This window comes from Macaca thibetana, chromosome 11, assembly GCF_024542745.1.
Source record: "Macaca thibetana thibetana isolate TM-01 chromosome 11, ASM2454274v1, whole genome shotgun sequence".
Classification (NCBI taxonomy): Eukaryota; Metazoa; Chordata; class Mammalia; order Primates; family Cercopithecidae; genus Macaca; species Macaca thibetana.
The window spans coordinates 44,078,686-44,099,510 of NC_065588.1; the positions used below are offsets into that span (position 1 = coordinate 44,078,686).

At 54.0% G+C, this 20,825-nt stretch overlaps 2 protein-coding genes across 10 annotated transcripts in view; one reads left to right on the forward strand and one right to left on the reverse strand.

Annotated features, from left to right (window-relative positions):
• Positions 1 to 20,825, forward strand: part of TMEM106C (transmembrane protein 106C) — a 259,203-nt gene that overhangs the window by 82,782 nt on the left and 155,596 nt on the right. The gene's annotated exons all lie outside the window — the stretch shown is intronic.
• The window catches only part of HDAC7 (histone deacetylase 7), a 40,131-nt gene that overhangs the window by 15,561 nt on the left and 3,745 nt on the right, over positions 1 to 20,825 (reverse strand). For 4 of the 9 annotated variants that reach the window (XM_050746864.1, XM_050746863.1, XM_050746860.1 and 1 more), the window contains exons 2-5: positions 4,215 to 4,265; positions 768 to 955; positions 545 to 635; positions 96 to 207 (exon numbers count right to left, since the gene is read on the reverse strand). In XM_050746864.1, the coding sequence (XP_050602821.1) occupies positions 96 to 207; positions 545 to 635; positions 768 to 908 (344 nt within the window). In that variant the 5' untranslated portion in view covers positions 909 to 955; positions 4,215 to 4,265. The other 5 variants (XM_050746859.1, XM_050746858.1, XM_050746856.1 and 2 more) reach the window with 3 other exon arrangements.

A 20,825-nucleotide genomic window follows, 5' to 3' on the forward strand; every position in this document is an offset into this window, starting at 1 on the left:
GGAGGAAGGAGGCGTGTGTGTGTGCTCATGGCTAACACGGGGGTGGGGGTGGAGGCTGCATGTGGGGACAGGAGGGCAGGTGAGGAGGGTGTTACCTGTAGGGAATGCCGGGGCTGTTGGAATGGACTGTTCTCTCTAGGGCTGCCTGCTGTTTTTTCAGAATCACCTCTGCCAGCTTCTGCTTGACCACGCTGCTGGCTACAGCACCTGTAGGGGCAGAGTCACGAAGGGGCTGGAGGTGGGTGGACAGGCAGCCTCATGGCACTCCCTGGCCACTGCCCTGTCCCCATCCTCAGTAGGAGGCGTCCCAGGGACTCCCCGCGCAAGAGCCAAGACCGAGGCCCTACCCCTCCCTGAAGCCTCCAGACACTCCCCACCTGACCCCACATCCCACACACATTCACAGGCGGAGCCCAGGCAAGCAGGGGGAAAGCCTCGGCTCAGCTGGCTGCGCCCCTCCCACCTCACCCCTCACAAGCTACACAGGCAGCCACAGGCACCCGGCTGGTGGGGCTGGGCTGGGCTGGGGCGGTGTCCTCCTTACTTCGCTTGCTCTTGTCCTTGTGGAGAAGCTGCCGCAACTCTTGTTCCTGGGGTCCCACCTGCAACTCGGGCATCGGTGTGTCCATGGAGAGCTGTGGGCAGGGCCGGCAGCCCAGAAAGGAACAAGAAGTTGAGGACTGAGACTGGGGTCTAGGGAGGCTGAAGGCGGGGAGGCTGGGGACCAAGCTCAAGGTGGCCCCACGTGCAGGGAGCTCCATCTTTACCCTCATGGGCTCCACCGAGCGCTGCTGCTGCAGGCCTGCTAGGAAGAGGTGGTGGTGCAGGCGCTGGGGACGCTGCAGGGCCAGCAATGTGGGCTCTGGTGGGGGCTCCACTGGGGGCCGCTGGCCCACCCGCAGGTCCATGGGCTGGGGCTGAGGGCCTGGTGTGTCTGCACAGGGCCTGGGGCAGCCTGGGGACAGAGAGAGCGAGCAGGGTAAGCTGGAAAGTTTGTCCTCGGGGGCATGACTACAGCCTGGTCCTCCATCAGCCTCCCTCAGGCTCACTTGACAATGGCAAAACACTCTCATGGGGTTTTCCTCACTTAATCCTGTCATGGTCCTGCAAGGTAGGTGTTATCAATTCCATTTTACTCGTGAGAAAAAGTCACAGAACTGAACGCAGTTACACTGTATCACTGGTGGTGCTGGAATGGAGCCTTCCGACTTCACCGTGCTCTTCCACTAAACATGCTCCTCCCTGGGCCTGGGGCTGAGGGCTACGGTGATCTATGATGGGACATTGTCCTATGGTGGGACATTCTTGGCCCTGCCTTCTCCCTCCCTTCATCCCTCCCTGGAATCAGAGGATTTGCCCAGCTGCCCTTTAATGAGTTGGGCTCAAAGGAAGCAATCAGGCAGGCAAACAGGCCCACTTTGTTCCGCCTCCAGCCCCAAGCCTCACAGGCCCTCTGGGTCGCCACCCTCCCATGCTCTATCCCCAGTCATGAGATAAAGTGATGCCTCAAGCCTACAGCCAGCCCTGACCAGCCACGTTGGGCCTGCAAAACCCTGTGCCCAGGGCAGCTTCCTCAGCTCACAGGGCCCATGTGCCCTTGGGCCTGCTCCTGGGTGCCTCCACGGCGGCTCTGGGCCTGGCATGGTCAGGATGGCAGGCACGGCTGCCTCTTCTCAAGAATCCTCTGCACCCATGCTAGAAGCACCCTGCCAAGGCTGTGGGTGCAGGGGCTATTTATAACTAGCCACCAGACTAGGGTCCATGCCAGCCTAGCCAGCTGGACCAGGCTGGGCTGAGCAGCCAGAGAGGCTGACACACTGGGAGATGGAGCTGTTGCATCGGGCTTATCCTGGAGAAGGGGAAGTGGGTGGGGTGGGAGCAGGCCGGCCCCATGGTGGGGCACACAAGTGGAGAAGCCTTCCTGGAGAGGTCTCCTTCAGCAATTCCAAAGCTGGGTATCTCCCGGTGGGGCAGCCACAGACTGTCCTCAGGGATTGGGGCTGAGGAGGGCTGGAAAGGCCTGTGGCAAAGTACCAGTCCAGGAGTCAGAAATCATAGCCTCCAGGCCCAAGCCGGCCACTCCTAACCACAATCTTTACATCTACAGCACTTGCGAGTGAACATCTACAAAACCCTCTCACCTCATCAACCCACTGGCCCTGGGGGGTAGGCATTACTATCTCGTTATTCTAAATAAGGAAACTGAGTCTCGGAGGTGAAGGGCCCTATCCAAAGTCACCCAGCTAGGGGCAGAGCTAGCATGGGTTCTGGTCCTACCAAGGCAGGTACTCCAGTTTTCCACCAACTTTCAGTAATTCACCTCCCCTCAAGGGGCTTTCTCACTAAGCAAAGAAGAGGGGTTTGCAGTAGGCTGTCATTAAAGGGCATTCACTCTAACATTCCCTGACTGTGACATGAACACAACACAGGACCCCAGCAAGGAGGTGCCCGCCATGCCCCCGAATATCAAGAGGCCCAGAGGGATGGTGATGGCTATGCACCCAGATGCCGCCCTCAGTAGAAAATGCACAGCTTTGATGCCCCACCTCTTGTTCACGGTGCCTCTCAAGAAATCCAGATTCTCATTTGGGTTGAGTCTGGGTTTTGAATACGAAAACACTCCTGCCCCAGGAAGGGTTTCAGTCCTTCCATGTTCTGTGTCCTGGTTTCCTGGGGTGACTCCCCTGATTATGCAAGAGGGGCCTGGGGGAACCAAGGCCAGCCACCTGGACCGAAGACCAGTGGCTTCAGCCACACACGGATTGTGAGCAGCCCCCAGCATCGGCCCTCCCCCTCACACTCTGCATGGCCATTGCCTCCACAGCAGAAGGGAATACAGGATGGGCTCTGCCTGGAGCCCTGGAAATACTTTTTGGGGTGCTGTAGCATTCCTGAGGCTCCACAGTGTAGTCCTAACTTGGCTTCTCTCAACTTGGTCTGCATCTGAACATGAACCTTCCACCTTGGCCATCAGCTTCCACCTGTCACAAATCCACGTCTCTTCTGTTCTCTGACCTTTTGTTCACAATGTCCCCCTGCCTGTGCTGTCCTCATCCCAACATTCTACTTTTCCAAATCTTACTCTCTGCTCAAAGCTCAGCTGGAGTCCTCCCTCATCCCTGGACCCAGCCAGCGTCTAGCATCCCTCCCTCTTCTGGACTCCAATCATGTGGCCGTTCCATACCAGGATCAGTGATCTGTGGGCAGGCACCATGTCTGAGTTAAGCTCCATAGGGCGGGGACTTGGTTTCATGCATTGCTTATTATTCCCAGCACCTAGAATAGTACCTACCACATGACAGGCACTCCACAAACATAGAATCAATGAATAAATCGGTGTCTCTCCTAAAATGTCGAGGAAAGTACCCTGGCACAGAGACAGAGCTCATTAATGATTCTTGAACAAATGGATAAACTCATGAATCAGTGTCCTCTCATTATTATTGCATTCTACTATTTTTTTTTTCTCTTTGTATTTGTGTTTGCTTCCTCCCTAACCTGCCTGTTAGCTTTTCAACAGCCAGGACTAAAGCAAGGAGGATACCTGGACTCCATTTCTCCCTGTTATATGGAATTATTAGGCATCAGGCTGTGTATCTTGCACTCAGTAGGCCCTCAGTTGCTATTGGCTGCGCTGAAGGAAGGGCAGACTGCGTCTAGTCCAGACCTGGCCCCATGGGCATGTCCTAAACCAAAGCAGCAGCAGGAAGTCCAGTCCTTCCCCAGGGCAGACTAGCAGCAGAGGAGGCTCGGGCCAGCAGAGGGAGGAGGTGCAGACGGTGAGAGAACACTTCCCCTCCAGCAGAGCAAGGGCTCTGCAAGGGCTGCCATGCCCACCTTGCAGAGCCGGCGTGAGAACTGAATGAGTCCACACACAAGAACACACCTTGCCTGGTGCCTGACATGGGGCAGGGATGTCAGTATAAATATTAGCTTCTTACTTTCCTTCCTGTTTCACTGCTCCCAGCAAGAACAAGAAGGGCATCCTGTGTTTCCTTTTCCTGTTGTGTTTCCTAGCACTGCGCCCAGCCAGCATCCAGAGCTGCCTCTCTTACCCCGGCTCCTCGCCCCTCCCTGGAGTCCCCCCTCGTGGCTCTCTGGCAGATCAGGCAGCAATCCTGCTTCTCTCACCCCTCAGCTTCTCGCCTTCTTACAGCCTTTCCACCCCTCATTTTCCACTCCCTACCATGGGCTCCCCCGGGCTTGACTCTTACCTGTGCCAGTGGGGCTGCGATAGTGGGCACCCGGGCTCACCTGGGTCCCATCTGTAGAGAGAAGAGAGACGGAGTGAAAGAGCTGCAGGGAGGGGTGAGGAGAGGGAGCAGGAAGGAAAGAGAGTCAAGCCAGGCCTGCTCCCTGCCACTCCAAGCTTGAGCACGCCAAAGCCTGGGACCTCCACCAGAAGTTAATCAAAATGAGAAGACCCCACCCCATTCGACTTCTCCAATCCCCCTGCTGGTGAAAAGGGCTCCCAGCTCCCTCTTCCTCAAGTCACTCACTCTAAATGATTTGAGCTCAGACAGAACAAGAACCTAAGGAGGCCTCAAGTCACCCAGCAATGCCCTTAGCCCTCCCTCCTGTGGTCAGATACGATCTTCCCTGGGCAGCCAAACCAGGCTCCCATCCCCCACCCTCGAGGGAAAGAAGAGGGCTGAGAGGTGAGGTGGGGCCAGAGGTGGGAGAGCCCGGCTGGGGGGACGGCTGTGGGGACAGGAGGAGATGGGGAGGAACAGGCCTGGATAGAGGGAACCTGGCCTGCTCAGAGCCTCCCAAGTGGGAGTGAATGGAGCAAGAGAGGACACAGAGGTTTCCAGAGTGGGGGAGGGACTGGGTCATGGCCCGGAGGTCAAGTCAGATCTGGTGGGAACTGTGAAGTGGTAAGGGCAGGAGTGCACAGCCTAAGGACCCCGTAGTGCAGACCCTTTTCCTCACACTGCCCCATCCTATGTCCTGCTGCCTCTGTTTCCTCAGAGGAGGGACCTACTCAGCCTCTTTCCCAGATTATCTGAGACAGAAATCTTTTCTTTTGGAAATGGGTGCCTCTCTCAGGTTCCTAAGCCCAGCAAGAAAACCTATAGCTGGTCAGATTTTCTGGTCAGCAGCAGAAGGCCCCCAGGGGATGTGGAGGCCGGCTGGGGTTGGAGAAGACAGAGATGAGTCCTGAGGCCACCTGTCCAAGACAGACACCTTTCCCTCTTGCTGTCCAGTTCAGGGTCAAGGGGACAGGAGGCCAGGAGACCCAGAGGCTGCCTGGAGAGGGTATGGGTGGACACAGAAGCCCTCTGCTGGCCAGACTTGGGGCAAAAGGGGTATTTTTTGAGAAACCGCCAGGGTGCTCCTGTGGTTCTGTGTCACAGAGGCAGCCACAGTTCCTCTTCAGAGCTGAGAAATGAGAACTTCCTGCAGGCAGGCGCTGCTGGGGGAGGGGCAGCCTGGGCACAGGGAGACTCCCACCGACTGCCCTCAAAACATCCCACGCTTTGGGTGACAAAGTTCGGTCAGAAAATGCTGCTCTACCTATTTAAATTCTGCCCATCCTCTGATGTCCAGCCCAAGTCCATCTCCTTGGGAAGCTCCCCGTGACCTCTCCCCTCCTCCTTTTCCGCAGCACTCGCTCTGTGTCTACTACCTTGACACTCCATTTATCATGATCTCTGTGGTGCCCTGTGGAAGCCATGGCCATCTGCACCAAACACCTCACTGGGCACATGGCAGGATCTGTTAGTAACTGGCAAATCAAATACAATGACTCTCTCCTGACAACCTGCCTGAGACACAGCATGCATAGTTCTTAAGGTGGTGGGCCTCAGAGGCAAACTCCCCTCCCCACGACATGGTAACCCCCAATCCCAGGCTTTCTTAGTACCTCTTCTTTCTTCTGCAGGACCTAGTCTTCCCAGAGGTTTCTGGACTGGGCTCCAGGGTGCACTCCCAGAGACGGTGTCAGGCTGAGTCCCCTGCCTCCTGGGAATTCTGTCCCACCTCCCCAGTCCCTGCCCAGGGGCTGGTCAGAAGCATTCATGCTTGGGAGCAGAGCCAGGTTCTCTGCGCCTTGCTCCCCTGGTAACCACAGATTCTGGACACCATGCACTCTCTGGATAGGAGAAAAATTAATGACCCTGAACTCTGTGGTGTTGGCTACCAGGACCCAAAGGGATGTTTTGTGGTGATAATCCATAATATAAAGTCTGTCCAGAGAAGCTGTGTGCGTGTGTGCGTGTGTGTTGGCAATGGGGGCTGCTTCCAATAGCAACTCCTGGAAAAAGTTCTGCTTTTCCCCCGCTCCCTGGCCCCGTGCTGAGGGCCATCAAGTTCAGAAGAGCCCAGAGCAACAGAGATAAGACCTGGGAACAGCTCTCTTTGTGTCCTAGAGAGAGGAAAGGTATCTAATGGCACCCCGTTAGTAGCTGAACTGAAGCCAGAACATGAACATCCTGCATCCCAGTTCTGGCTTGAGTGTGGGGACCTCTTTTCCCATCACTGCCTCTCTCCAAGGGCTGTTACTACTAATTTGGGGTCAGCCTGAAAAAAAAAAAAGAGGGAAGTAAATGGACCCAAGGTACCAGGAATACTGTCTCGCACTGGAACCTTCTCCACATGGCTCTCTGCCAGGTTGGAGAGCTCTCCTTTTTGGAATCCTGGCTACTCTACCCTTTTCTATCTTCTTTGGAGGCAACTGCAGTCAGACTTAAGAAACAGTTTACTTGGCACTGGGGCACGTGGGCCAGCAAGTCACCTTCTTAAACCAGAACACCTGATTTTACCCAAAAACCTATGGAGCCCCTGTTCCAATGGGTGCACCCCAGCCCTCAGCAACCTCCAGAGTAGATACAAACACAAGTCTAAGCACCTGGAACAAACTGACCTCCCTACTGCTCCTACCTTATTGCCTCAGGCTCCAAGCTTGGTCCTCCCTGCCCAGCAGGTATGACTTTGCCTCCTAGATCTACACAAGGTGGATGAAAACCTGAGCCTTGCCAACCACCTGCTCTCCCAGGAGCTTCATGTCTTCAGTGGGACAGAAAGGAGCACTGCCACCTAGAATGCCCTCTCCCAATGCCTCCAGTGTCTTTTTTTTTTTTTGAGGTACGGTCTTGTTCTGATGCCCAGGCTGGAGTGCAGTGGTGTGAACAAGGCTCACTGCAGAGTTGACCTCCCGGGTTCAGGCGATTCTCCTGCCTCAGCCTCCCGAGTAGCTGGGACTACAGTATGCACCACCATGCCTGGCTAAATTTTTTTGTTTTGGTTTGTTTTTTTGTAGAGACAAAGTCTTCCCCTGTTGCCCAGGCTGGTCTGTAACTCCTGGGCTTAAGCGATCCTCCTCGCTCACCTTCAATGTCTTTGTTGAGGCTGTTCCCACCTCCCTGGACTCTTGATTAGCTGAAAAGGAAGCAGCAGCAAGAAGACCTAGGCCCCAGCAGCAAGAGGAAAGCAGGCAGTGGCAGGAGGCCATAGTCCTGGGTTCAGAGCTGACTCCCTTCACACCCGAGGTTGCGGTCTCTGGTTCTCTTTCCCTGACATAGGCTGGAAAAAGCTTGAGTCTCCATGGGGCTGGCAGAGAAGATGAAGGCTGGTAGTGAAATAGCTTCAGAAAGATCCAAGAATAAATAAACAGGAGAAGGAACACTGGTTGCCAGGCCTCCCTGACACAGAGTCGGGGCTGAGCACAGAGGATCAGCTCCTCTTCCAGGCTTTAGAGATCATTCAGACCAACACTCTCATTTGACAGAGGAGGAAAGAGAAAGAAGGGGCGAGGTCACAGCCACCCAGCCAGCCAGTGGTCCAGCCAGGCCAGGCCAGACCAGTACAGGGGAAACCCAAAGGTCGACCCCAAATGCAGGTACTACTTCCATGGGAAGTCACTGATCTAGGGGTTGAAAAGATGGAAATATGAGTGAAACCTGGTTCTCACTTTCAAGTTTAGAATACAGCCTGCAGCCTTAAACATATTTGAACAAGTACAATACTTGCAGATACTAAAAAAATTCAGAGAGCCCAAAAGTTGTTAGGATAAGTTCCTCATTCATCCCAGACTCCCTAGAACTTCCCTGGAAGCCACCCTTTCTAACAGCTTCTTGTGTCTCCTTCCAGAAATTCTCTATACTGCTCATTGATTGGCACTGAATGCTTCTTGCTTAGATTTATCCAGAACCCAGCAGGGAGCTGAGAGTGGGCTGGAAGCCCCTGCCACATGAGGTCTGGCAGGCCACAAAATGTGAGGGAATCGAAGGTCTGAAGCACACAGGACATTTGCTTTGCGGTCAGATGGGACTGGGTTTAAGCCCCGACTCCCTCGGTGACTGGCAAGGCAAGCCAGAAACACAATTTAACCTGCTTAGGCTGCCCCATCTGTAACCAGGAGATAAGAATACCTACTTCAGGCTGGGCGTGGGGGCTCACGCCTATAATCCCAGAACTTTGGGAGGCCAAGACGGGCAGATTACTTGAGGTCAGGAGTTCGAGACCAGCTTGGCCAACATGGTGAAATCCCATCTCTAATAAAAATACAAAAATTAGGCATGGTGGCGGGAGCATGTAGTCCCCGCTACTTGGGAGGCTGAGGCACAAGAATCGCTTGAACCCAGGAGGTGGAGGCTGCAGTGAGCTGAGATTACACCACTGCACTCCAGCCTGGGCGACAGAGCAAGACTCTGTCTCAAAAACAACAACAACAACAACAAAACAAAAGAATACCTACTTCAAAGAGGTCACCTGAGATTAGCAATGCTGTCTGTGATGCACCCAGCACATGCGGGCCGGGGGGGGGGGGGGGGGGGTTTCCTTAGTGGTAGTTTGCCTGCTGCACTTGTCTGCAGCCTCCTTCCTGGCATTAGCATTTCAGTGTCTGCTCCCAACTCTCCTCCCTCCTCTACCACAGACCATTTTCTCCTGGATGCATGCCCCTGCCCCATCTCGCTCACTCGCTCTCTCGCTCTCTCTCTTTTTTTTTTTTTTTTTTTGAGATGGAGTCTTGCTCTGTCACCCAGGCTGGAGTGCAGTGGCACAATCTCAGCTCACTGCAACCTCTGCCTCCTGGGTTCAAGCAATTCTCCTCCCTCAGCCTCCCAAGTAGCTGGGACTACAGGCATTAGCCACCAAGCCCAGCTAATTTTTGTATTTTTAGTAGAGACGGTGTTTTGCCATGTTGGCCAGGCTGGTCTCAACCCCCGTCCTCAGGTGATTTGCCCACCTCGGCTTCCCAAAGTGTTAGGATTACAGGTATGAGCCACCGTGCCCAGCCCCCTGCCCTATCTCTAATCACCAGCCTCTCCCAACTCTTCCCTTTCTCTTCCACCTGAACTTTTGTAAGCGAACACCTTATTATGTGCTAGGAGTTGTTCTAAGTGCCTTACATTTGCTAACTGATCTAGTCCTCATGACAAACCTATGAGGTATTTTTTGTTTTATCCCCATTAGGTAAATGAGTACACTGAGGCCCAGCAGTATTAGATAACTTGTCTGAGGCCACAGACAAGTGGTAGAGGTTCAGCTGGGACTTGAGCCCAGGAAATTGGGCTTCAGAATCCACACTCTCAACCAATACACTCCACCCCTCCTCCCCAGCATTCCCACTCGCCACAGGCCAGCCAGCACAGGACACATGCAGGACCTAGATGGGCATGCAGAAAGATGAAAAAAATCACACAGCCCCACAGAGACCCATGCCAGCAGCAATCCCCAGCCCTGTGCGGGTGAGAGGGCAGAAGCTATGTCATCTTTGGGTGCCCATGAAGACAATCCCAAAGAATCATTTGGAGCAACTGTTGACTTTGTAGAAACCAAGCAATGATTTGGGACTGTATGCTGGGAACAGGGGGCTGGCAATGGGTTGGGGTCTTAGAGGACCCTCAGCTCCAACTCCCCTGCTCTCAGTGCCCTGCCATATCCCTTCTCTAGAAGCTCCCAAGTCCCACTAGGGCACTCTCATTAGCGGCCCAAAGCAAGCTCCACCATTTCTCTGTATTGGCAGAGGAGCCAGCTGCCCATCAGGGCAGAGGCTTAGCTGCCAGGTGAGCCAGCCAGAATGTCTGCCTACCCAGACGAAGGCCTCCGTCAGTCCGAGGCAAGGGGACAGAGAAGCTCCTGCACACCAAGCAGGAGGCTGGATATAAGGGCGGCAAGGCCAGCCTCCTGCCTCCACAGTGAGCATGCCTCTTTCTTGCCACCTCGGGGCAGCTGGGGCCCTGAGGCAGCTATTTTTAGCTCTTGACACCTGGGTATTTTGCAGCCGCAGGATGTCCGGTTTGGAGTCTCTTTCTGGGAATCCCACACGCGGCTGTTGTAAACAGCCCCACGCAGCGGCCGCCTGAGCAAGGAGCCAGCGTCGCCCCCCACCCCACCTCCACTTCTGCTGTTTGAGATGAATCAAACAGGAAGCAGATGTAACCATGGCAGCAGCGGCTTGAGCTCCCTGGGGGTGGGAAAGCATCCTCCCTGGTTCTTTGTCCCCCACCCCAGATCCCCAGCTCCACCCTGTGGCCTCTCAAGGATGGAGACCTGGCAGAACCTGAGGCCAGGGAGCTGGGCCATTCTGAGTTGCGTATGGCTGTCGGTTTCTGGGCCTGGCACTCTCTGGGGACCCTTACTGACCTCTGACAGAGAAAAATAGGGGTCCTCCCAGCCCTGTCCACCTCCCAGGACCTCTCGGGCCACCACTCAGCCTCCTTGCAAGTCCATTGTGAAGGGGAGGGCATAGCTACTTCCTGGGGTGGCAGGCCTGGAGGGCCTGCATCTACTTCCTATTACCCATGGCCTTCGGCTTATAGCCTGGCCTGCCCCTGCACTGCTCTGCCCACTTAGGGAATTCCTGAGCCAGTGGGCTCCCCTAGTCCACACTACTCTAGGATTTCTTAGTTCTGAAAAGCCCTCAAAGACATAAGTTCCACACTCATCCTCACTCCTCTGCTCCAGTATCTCCAGTCCCTGAGATAGGAAGTTCACCATGATGTCTAACCACAATCTGTCCTATCATAAGCAAAACATCCTGAGCAGGCAAGATTTGAGGCCCTATCTGTAACATGGGGATAAGTGGGCCAGTTTCTGCCTTCATCTCTCCCTTCTCCCCTACCCCTCTGGTGTCCCACTTAGACCAGCTGCTCCCTCTTAGCAGCCAGTGGGAGCCAGTCTTTCTCAAGGGCCAGTGTTTGCCCCAACAGGAAGCACAGTCACTGGCCCAGGCTGCCTCTAGGGGCGGCTCCTTCTCCCCTCTGAGATGTCACACTCATTCCCTTGCTCTCCTTGTCACCCCAGTTCCTGGGCCTTCCTCGGGCTGACCCTGCCCCTCTATGTACCCTACTCCTGCTTTGCCCACTGGTTCTGCCTCGCCCAGCTGCAGGCCGAGAGAGGAGATGTGCGTTCCTCACTCTTCTCACCTGTGCCACCCACAAGGCCACGCAGCCCATTCCCAAGACTGCCAAGGAAATGTTTAAGTTACAATATCAACAATAATTATATTATTTTAATTAATTAATAATATTAATAATGATCAATCATGTGTTAATGCTTACTGTGTGCTGGCTATTATCCCAGGCATTTTTGGCGGGGGGAGGGCAACCTCCTCCCATTAAGCATTATTTATTATTTTTTTTTAATTTTTTTTTTTTTTTGAGATTGAGTCTCACTCTGTCACCCAGGCTGGAGTACAGTGGCACGATCTCGGCTCACTTCAACCTCTGCCTCCCGGGTTCAAGCGATTCTCCTGCCTCCGCCTCCTGAGTAGCTGGGATTACAGGCATGGGCCAACATGCCCGGCTAATTTTTGTATATTTAGTAGAGATAGGGTTTCACCCTGTTGATCAGGCTGGTCTCGAACTCCCAACCTCAAGTGATATGCCCGCCTCAGCCTCCCAAAGTGCTGGCATTACAGGCATGAGCCACCACGCCAGGCCTACACTAAGCATTTTTTTTTTTTTTTTTTTTTTTTTTGAGACGGCGTCTCGCTCTGTCGCCCAGGCTGCAGTGCAGTGGCCTGATCTCAGCTCACTGGAAGCTCCGCCTCCCAGGTTTATGCCATTCTCCTGCCTCAGCCTCCCGAGTAGCTGGGACTACAGGCGCCCGCCACATCGCCCGGCTAGTTTTTTGTATTTTTTAGTAGAGACGGGGTTTCACCGTGTTAGCCAGGATGGTCTCGATCTCCTGACCTCGTGATCTGCCCGTCTCGGCCTCCCAAAGTGCTGGAATTACAGGCTTGAGCCACCGCGCCCGGCCCACTAAGCATTTTAATTGTTACTATTGCAAGTAGTCCTCACAACTCTGTAAGGCAGATACCACTTTGTTTGTTTGTTTTGTTTTGTTTTGTTTTGTTTTTGAGACAGAGTTTCACTCTGTCACCCAGACTGGAGTGCAGTGGCACGATCTCGGCTGACTGCAACCTCTGCCTCCCGGGTTCGTGATTCTCCTGCCTCAGCCTCCCAAATAGCTGGGATTACAGATGCAAGCCACCATGCCCAGCTAATTTTTGTATTTTGGTAGAGATGGGATTTCGTTATGTTGGCCAGGCTGGTCTCAAACTCCTGAACTCACTCAATCCACCCTCCTTACCCTCCTAAAGTTCTGGGATTACAGGCATGAACCACCGTGCCCAGCCTATATACTGTTATTATTCTCATTTTGCAAATGAGGAAACTGAGGCTAAGAGAGGTTCAGAAACTTGCTGAGGTCATACAGATGGTATGTGGAGCTGCTGGGACTCCAGAACCTAAGCTTAGCATCGGTACACTGGTGTGGACTTCTTACTCAGCCTGCCTCCTAGTAGCGGGTGAAATGAGACCACCAAGGGGACAAGGGGATGCGAGACACAGTGAGGTCCTAGGGTACGCTCCCAGTGCCAGCCTGTTCCCACAAAGTGTGCTGTGTTCCACCCCTGCCATCCTCCCTTCCTTTTTCATCATCTATTTCCCTTACCTTTTAAATGTACATTTTACCATTTTAAAGTGTACCATTTAAACACTTTACAGTGTTTCCTGTTAGTTGCCTCCAGCGGGGTATAACTAAACAAGCAAACCTCCCAGGGTTGCCACAGAGGATCAAACACTGCATGAGCTCTCTGGAAACTGTCAAGCCCTCTACAAAATGTGGGTTGCATAACCAGAGCAAGTCACCCTGAGTGGGTACTTGGGGGTAAATTCCCTTGGGAGGAAAAGGTCTCAAGGTCTCTCTCTCTCTCTCTCTCTCTGTCTCTCTCCTCCCCCTCTCACGTGCAGGCCTTGGGCAGGTGGAAGGGCTGGAAGCACCCACAAGTGCAAAAGGGAGCACCTACCTTCAGGGCTGCTTCCTGGGGACTAGGAACACAGCCACATGGCTATCAGCATCCCTGGATCTGGGGCAGAGGAAGGCAAAAGCCACAATGGAGACCCTGGTCTGCACTCAGTAAGAACCAGGCAAACCAAACTGAGGCATCTCGGATGTGAATAACCACAAGCTGTGAATCCTGACACTCACAGGGATGTCACATTAACATTAATGACAGTAAATACCCTAGAGGTCCCATCCCAGTGGTGCTCTAGAATCCCCCTCCTTTTGCCTATTATTTTGGAAGATGGCAGAAGTCTAGTGGGCAGATTCTCCAGGTGACCTGATTCCCTTTTGAAGTCAGGCTGCCCTTGAGACTTGGTTGAAGGGGTTTTTCCAGATCACAAATACAACTAGGGTGCTCACACAGCCTTCAGGTCACTCAACAGACAGATGCATGGTCCTGGGTACTGATTTGGACAAATCAGCTGTAAGGACAATTTCTGGCCAACTGGGAATTCAGTAAGATGAACATTTACCATAATGGAAGGTGGAAAAATCACTGATTGAAAAAACAGTATATGCAGAGTAATCTCATTTTCATAAAAATTACAACACACAAAGACACACAAGGAAATGGAAAGATGTGCAGTGATCTCTGACTGACGGGTCTGTGATATTTTTTATTTTTTAGCTTTTGCTGGTTCGTCCTGTCTGAGTATCCACAATGCACATGGACTGCCTCTGTAATAATCAAGCAGCATATATATGTACATAGACACAGCCCATGGTAGCAAAGTCAAAGTGTGACCTCGGGCTCCCGTGAGAATTAGTCCACAGGGCTTTCATCGCCCCCGTGTCTTCTTGGACCATACATCCTCTGACGTTCCGTGTTATCTACAACCTAGCATCCTCTGCCTCTCCTGAATCTCGCCAAGGGCCTAGCACAGGGCTGGGCACAAGTCAGGACTTACTTAATGAATGCCTTCTGGCTGAATAATGATCATTTCCTGAAAGAAATGCCTCATGCCTCTTCCAGAGCCGCTGTGCTGGGAATACTCACTGCTGACATCACTGACCTGCCCACCCCTCCTCTGTTCTTCATAAGAGCAACAAGGGAAGGGCTAAAATAAAGGTCACCCCCAGCAGATGCTGGCAAGGTACTCCACATCAGGGCCATCAGGGCAGCCCCGTCCCAGACCCTCCCCAGGCTGGCAAGGCAGCCCCTCTCCAGGGCCAGCTGGCTTCAAGGCCTTGGGGTCCCTCCTCGCCCTGCCTCACTGGGTGAGGCTGGGGGAGGAGTGAACAAGAGAAGCAGGGGTCCACCCTATGACTTCTGGCTACAGCTCTGGCTGTTCCAGGCCCTGATGGGTGGAGGAATCTGGAACAGGGATTTGGCCTGGTTTTTTCTGTGAACTGGGGCTAGGCCCAGTTTCTGTTCTTCGTGTCTGCAACATTCCCTATCCCTGACCTTCAAAAAATATGAACAATAACATTAATAATGATGATGAATATTCAGTGAGTACTGACTTCATACCAGCACGGAGCTAACTTTATTTACATTATCTCCTTTAATCTTCATAGCAACTCCATAAAGTTGAAACTGTAATTATTTTCACATTACAGATGAAGAAGTGGAGGCACAGAGCAAAATGTGCCCATAATCACACTTGCAGGAGAAACCAAGACTCAGCCAAGGCCATCCCATTCCTCCCTCTGCATCCTTACAGGATGCTCTCCTGCCAGGCGTTGCCATATATACAGTAGGGTCTAAGGCGATAATTAACATCTGCAGAGTGCTTTAAGCACCAAGTGTTTACACATGCTTAGAGAAAAGCCCCACTTGAAACTAGGAAATCAAGTCTCAGAGCCATCTGCATCCTTACTCAAGATCCCACACCTTTCGACTTGGATTCAAACTCAGGTCTCTGGCGTCAGAATGGCACATTTCTTCCTCCCTATTATCACACGATGCCCCTGGCTCACACTCAAGGCGGCCCCGGTTGCCTGGAAGGGAGAGTCACACCTCCTTTAGCGCTGGAATCCGGGGGGCGAAGACTGCGCTCAGCCCCTCGCCCCGTGGGGGTGGGGTGCTGCGCCAGCACCTCCTCAGCGTCTCCGCCGTGACTCACTCCCGGGACCCAGGGGAAGCACAGCCCTGCGCTGCGGGCAAACATCGTCCGCCGCCCGCCCCGCCTCCAGCTCCCCGCCTCCACATTTGCTAACCGAAACAAGGCTGCTGCTATTTTTAACCCTCCAGCTCCCCCTTGCCTGGGGCTCCCCCCTTCACCTCCCCACCCCCCCGCCCCAGCCGGGTGCCACCAGCCTGTCATTCTGAGAGCAGTTCTATAACCTGAACGCGCCCGGGAGGGCGCAGCGGACGCCCCGGACGTGCAGGTTTGTGGGGCAAGCAAAACAAGACGGTTACAGCCCAATCGCCGAATTCCCCCACCCCAGACTCTTTCCGAACCTGTCACTCCCCGACTGCCCTGCTCCTCCTGCCATTCTGGGGGCTGGGGTAGAGGAGAACGGGACTTCTGGGCTGGGGTCACCTCAGGAGCCTAAGCTAGGCTCCTTGGAACGGGCCCTGCAGGGAGGAAGCTGAACTGAAGGGGAATGGAGTTCCCCTACGGATCCCCAGGGTGAGAGGCTGACCCTATAGGCCCAAAGCTTCTGACCACCAGGGTTTACAATCCCTGCAGGCAACATGGAGGAAAAAGGAAGTGGTGTGGAGACAGGGTGGGGATGGTGTGCTTAGCCCAGGGCCCTCCTCAGGAGGAGAAGTCCCCTCCCCATCCTGCTGTGGGGGCTGTGGAGCTTGGGTGGGGAAGGCCTGGGAGTGGGGAAGAGCACTGAGCAGCCTCCAGAGAGGCTCAGGGTGGAAGACAGCCTCGGCAGTGTGCAGGGGGGAAAGCAGGCCTGGCGTCAGGGCTCCTTTGACACTCAAGAATCTAAGGAAAGGGCCAGGCAACACCTTCCTGCAGCCTGAAGCTCTGGGTTCCCAGAAAAACCTTCCTGGGAGAAGAGGTTGGAGGTGAGAGGGGGTGAGGCCTGCTGGCCTAGAGCCGAAACCTGACGCCCCAGTTGCTGATGTGAAAGTTAACCTCCTGAGAGGGGTGAAGCCCTAGAGCTGCAGGTGGACCAGACGGGGGCATTTCCTCCCAGCTGATGTAGAGCCAGCGGCTTGAATCAGCCCCATCTGGCCATCTGGTCTCAGAGTCTCCCCCAGTTTGGGCAGCAGATTCCAAGGGCCCAGGAGAGACTCTGGAGAGCCCAGCCAAAGGGCCATCTGGGCTCAGATCTTCCCCGTGTGCCTCTCCTGTCCCAGCCTCCGCCCTCCCTTGAGCCCTGTCCTCTCTCGTCCCGACCCCAGCCCTCCTTTCTGGTTCTGTCCTCTCTTCCAGGGCCCAGGTCCTCTCTAGGCCTTGACCCTCTCTCTTTGGTGATTCCTGAGCCAAGTAAATAAATCCCAGTGGCCACAGAGGCAGCAGGCTAGACCAGAGGGGAGGGACTTGACACAGCACTTCCCCAACTGGGGAGATGGCGGAGAAAGGAAGGAGGTGGGAGGAAGGTGAAACAGGAGAGCTCCTGGGGAGATGCGGCCTCCTTCTCAACATTCAGTATGGCCACAGGGCCCTGGACTCAGACCCATGGAAGAAAAAGGGTGCTCCCCAAGCAAGGAAGTGGCCTTGATCTTGGCCTTGTACAGCTCCCCCTTCTGCTCTCCCCTCTGCTAGCCTTTGGGGCTGCTTGAGGCGAGGAGACTGCTATCTTCCATGCCAAGTGAGAGGCTGGCAATTCAGCTCCAACCCTCAGCCATTGCTCAACCCAGGGCCTCCACCTGGATCCAGGGAGTTCCCAAGCACAGCTCCAGAGGCTCTGACAGCTCACTTCCAGCCTGGGGAGGCGAGAGACGGCATCAATGTCACCTTCTTAGGCAGTCCTCCCCTGGCCACCCTATCAAAGGAAGTCCCACCTTGTTATTCTCTATTGCCATGCCTCGTTCATTTCCTTCTTAAGGCTTATCACAGTGTGTAACTAGTCACACATACTCATTCCTTTACTTGCCTACTTGTTCTGTTTGTCTTCTCCACGAGAGTGGAAGTTCCCTGAGGTCAGATGTTGTGCCTATGTGTTCACTGAATATCTGTACCCAGTGCCTGGAACATTGCAAGGCTCAGCTAGGATCCAGTGAATGGATGAATTGCTGAATGACTGGCTCAGCAACATGATTCCCTGGTTGCCAACACTGACCTTTAGGGATGACACTCAACAGTTCCAGGAGTTCTCCAAAAAGGAGGCAGCAGAATGTAGCAGGAAGAACAAGATCAGAAAACAGGAAAGCCAAGACCCCAGAGGAAAGATCAGCCCCAGTTAGCACCAGCCCAATCAGGTTCACGTCATCACAAAGTGTAGTTATGAGCACACATGCACACACACACACAGCGGGTAGATGGGTGAGCACAGAGTCCTGGACAGGTCTTAGAAGCCTTGAGTTTTCTCTTGGTTCTTCCTCTTAATGGCCCAGCACCTTAGAGAAACTACATACCTTCTATGGGTCTGTTTCTTCAAAAGAAAAAATGAAGAGGTTGACCCAGGGCACTGGTCCTCAAACACAGCCTTGCCCCAGGATCACCTGAAGCACCTGTTAAAATCCAGATTCCCAGGCCCCACCCCTCAGATTCTGACTAGTCAATCTGGAATGGGCCTGAGGATCTTAATGTTTTTAATTTTGAGACACAGTCTCACTCTATTGCCCAGGCTGGAGTGTGGTGGCGCGATCTCGGCCCACTGCAGCCTCCACCTGCTGGGCTCAAGCGATTCTCCTACCTCAGCCTCCCAAATAGCTGGGACGACAGGCCTGCGCCACTGTGCCCAGCTAAATTTGTATTTTTAGTAGAGATGGGGTTTTGCCTTGTTAGCCGGGCTCATCTCAAACTCCTGCCTTCAAGCGATCTGCCTGTTTCAGCCTCCCAAAGCCACCGCTTCCAGCCAGGAATTTTTTTTTTTTTTTTTAATAGAGTCTTGCTGTCGCCCAGGCTGGAGTGCAATGGCTTGATCTTGGCTCACTGCAACCTCCGCCTCCCGGGTTTAAGCAATTCTCCTGCCTCAGCCTCCCAAGTAGCTGGGATTACAGGCGCATACACCACACCTGGCTAATTTTTTGTATTTTTAGTAGAGACGGGGTTTCACCACGTTGGCCAGGCTGGTCTCGAACTCCTGACCTCAGGTGATCCACCTGCCTCGGCCTCCCAAAGTGCTGGGATTACAGGTGTAAGCCAATGCGCCCGCCCGGCCCAGGATCTTTACCTTTAACACATTCCCCAGGTGACTCTGAAGCAAATGGTCAAGGAACTCACATTTGAGAATCCCGAATGAGATGGCGTTTTACAAGCCAACACCTGGACTTCTATTAAAAAGCCACTCCTGCCCAGGTATATACCCCCAAAAAAACATGTCCATGTATTCCATATACCCCACACAGGGCCATAACCTGCAAAGGTGTGCACCAGACAGATGATACACATCTGTCTTTTATGTGTGCATACTCCCAAAACACCCAACACAGAACCACCACATAGATCACAAATAGCCCGGAGCCACCACATCAGCATACACGGCGGGGGCGGGGGGGGTACACACACAGATACCCACCACACACCCAGTGTGTGCTCTCACACACCTCATGCAGACCCACACTAAACAGACGCTGTCCTGAATTTATTTTGCCTCTGGGAACTGGTCCAGGACCAAAGGAGCTCTGCTCTGCTGATGAAAACATCCCTCCCGCCTCTGCCACCCCCAACCCTGCCCCTTGCCCCAGGCAGCCCCAGGCTACCCCCCCCCCCCAGGAGGGCAGTGGGGATGGGTTGGGAGGAGGCAGAGGCTAGGCCAGCGACTCAAGCTGCTCAGAGCCCTTCCAGGTGTCCAGCTCCCCTCTTTCCCTCTCCCTTCCCCCCAGAAGATGCCAAAGGGCCTTCACCCAGCCCCCGAGTCCAGGCTCACTCAGGCCACTTGCCTAGATTCCCAGGCCCCTGGTCCTAGGGCGCCAAAAGGGTTAGGGAGGTGGCTAGATCTAGGGACTCCTCCTAATACTCAGGCCTCTAAGGAAAGGGCTGTCTGGGGGCACCTTCCTATAGCCCTAAGGCCTGGGGCCTCCAGGGAAGGTTACCACAGAAACAGGGGGAAAATATTACAAGGAAACACAATACCCGGCAGGGTCACCTGCTGACCGGGCTTCCTGCTGTGTTGCCCACCCCCAGCTCACTGCTCTCACAGCCTCCTTCTCCAGCCTTGCCTTGGCCTCCTTACCAAGGCTCTCCTTCCTGCCTCCCAAGAGCTGGAAGAAGCAGTCTTAAGCAGAAACTCTGCCCCTCCGTGGTTCCAAACAACAGCATCGAGGATGGCCCAGAGCTGAGCCCCCAACTCCTAATCCTTACCAACCCCTCCTCACCATCACCACAGGAAATCAAAGCTTCCTGCCCCAGAGGAAGTGCCCCATCTAGTGAACAAATCCAACACACACAAACACACGGTCCTGGGAGCCTCCGGGAGGACAGATGCCCTCCCCCTGGCCCCAGGCCTTATTCAGGCCCTGCTTCCAGCAATACCCCACACCACACTGGAGGCCCCAGTCCCAAGTCTGAGGGCAGGCCAGGAAGAGTCAAGCTGTGGAGGGTAGGCCAGCAGAATGGGCACTGGCAGAGTGAGAAGGCCTGGTTCTGGCCGCCCCCTGCCTGCCATTCCCTGACTGAGTGACCCTGGGTCTTGCATTATTAGCTCACCTTGTCTCAGGCCCCTGCCAACTTCAAAATTACCAGCCCTTAACGAAAGGCCAGGAGAAAGAAGGCAAAGAGAGATGGGGTTTCACAGGCTTCTGTCTTCCAAGTCCTTGGGCAAGCATGCCCACAGCTACCAGAGGGTCTCCACTCCCTACCCCATCACACATGAGTTTCTCTCTTGCCCAAGGGTTTTATATCAGAATTGAGAAAGTTCCAGCTTCCAATGCCCAGAGGCCACCAAGGACTAAAGCAGAGGTCCATTATCCCTAAGCAAACTGGAGGGGGTGGAAAATGGCACTGAACCTTGATTCTCCTCTCCATAGTCAACGTCTCCTGCTCTGCTCTGAGAAGTGTGCTTGGAATTTTCTCCCCATTTTACTGAAGGGGAAACTGAACTTCAGTGTCAAAGTGGAGTGAACTGCTTAGACATGCAAACTTCCCTGCCCCAAAACCCACTGTAAGACCTGGTGGCCACAGAGACACCCACCAAATAAGGGACACAGAGGCCTCAGGAGAACACTGCACCAGGACCATTCCAGGTGCAACACCAGGAGGCAGCTCTGAGCTTGCCTCTGAGCCTGGCCCTGCTGGGCAAGGAAGGACATCAGGGGACTAAAGGCAGAGGACTAGTCCCAATAGGTCCAAGACCTGGTTACAGTCTAGGCTCGCTGGGCTGGGTACCACTCAGCGAGACTACTCTGTGCCTTAGTTTCCCTCAGAAATGGCTGCAGAGAAGAAGAAAATGACTTAATAACTCATGGGTAGCAGCAGCCTATGGAGGAGGAAAAGGCCACCAAAGCACCTCATTAGAAG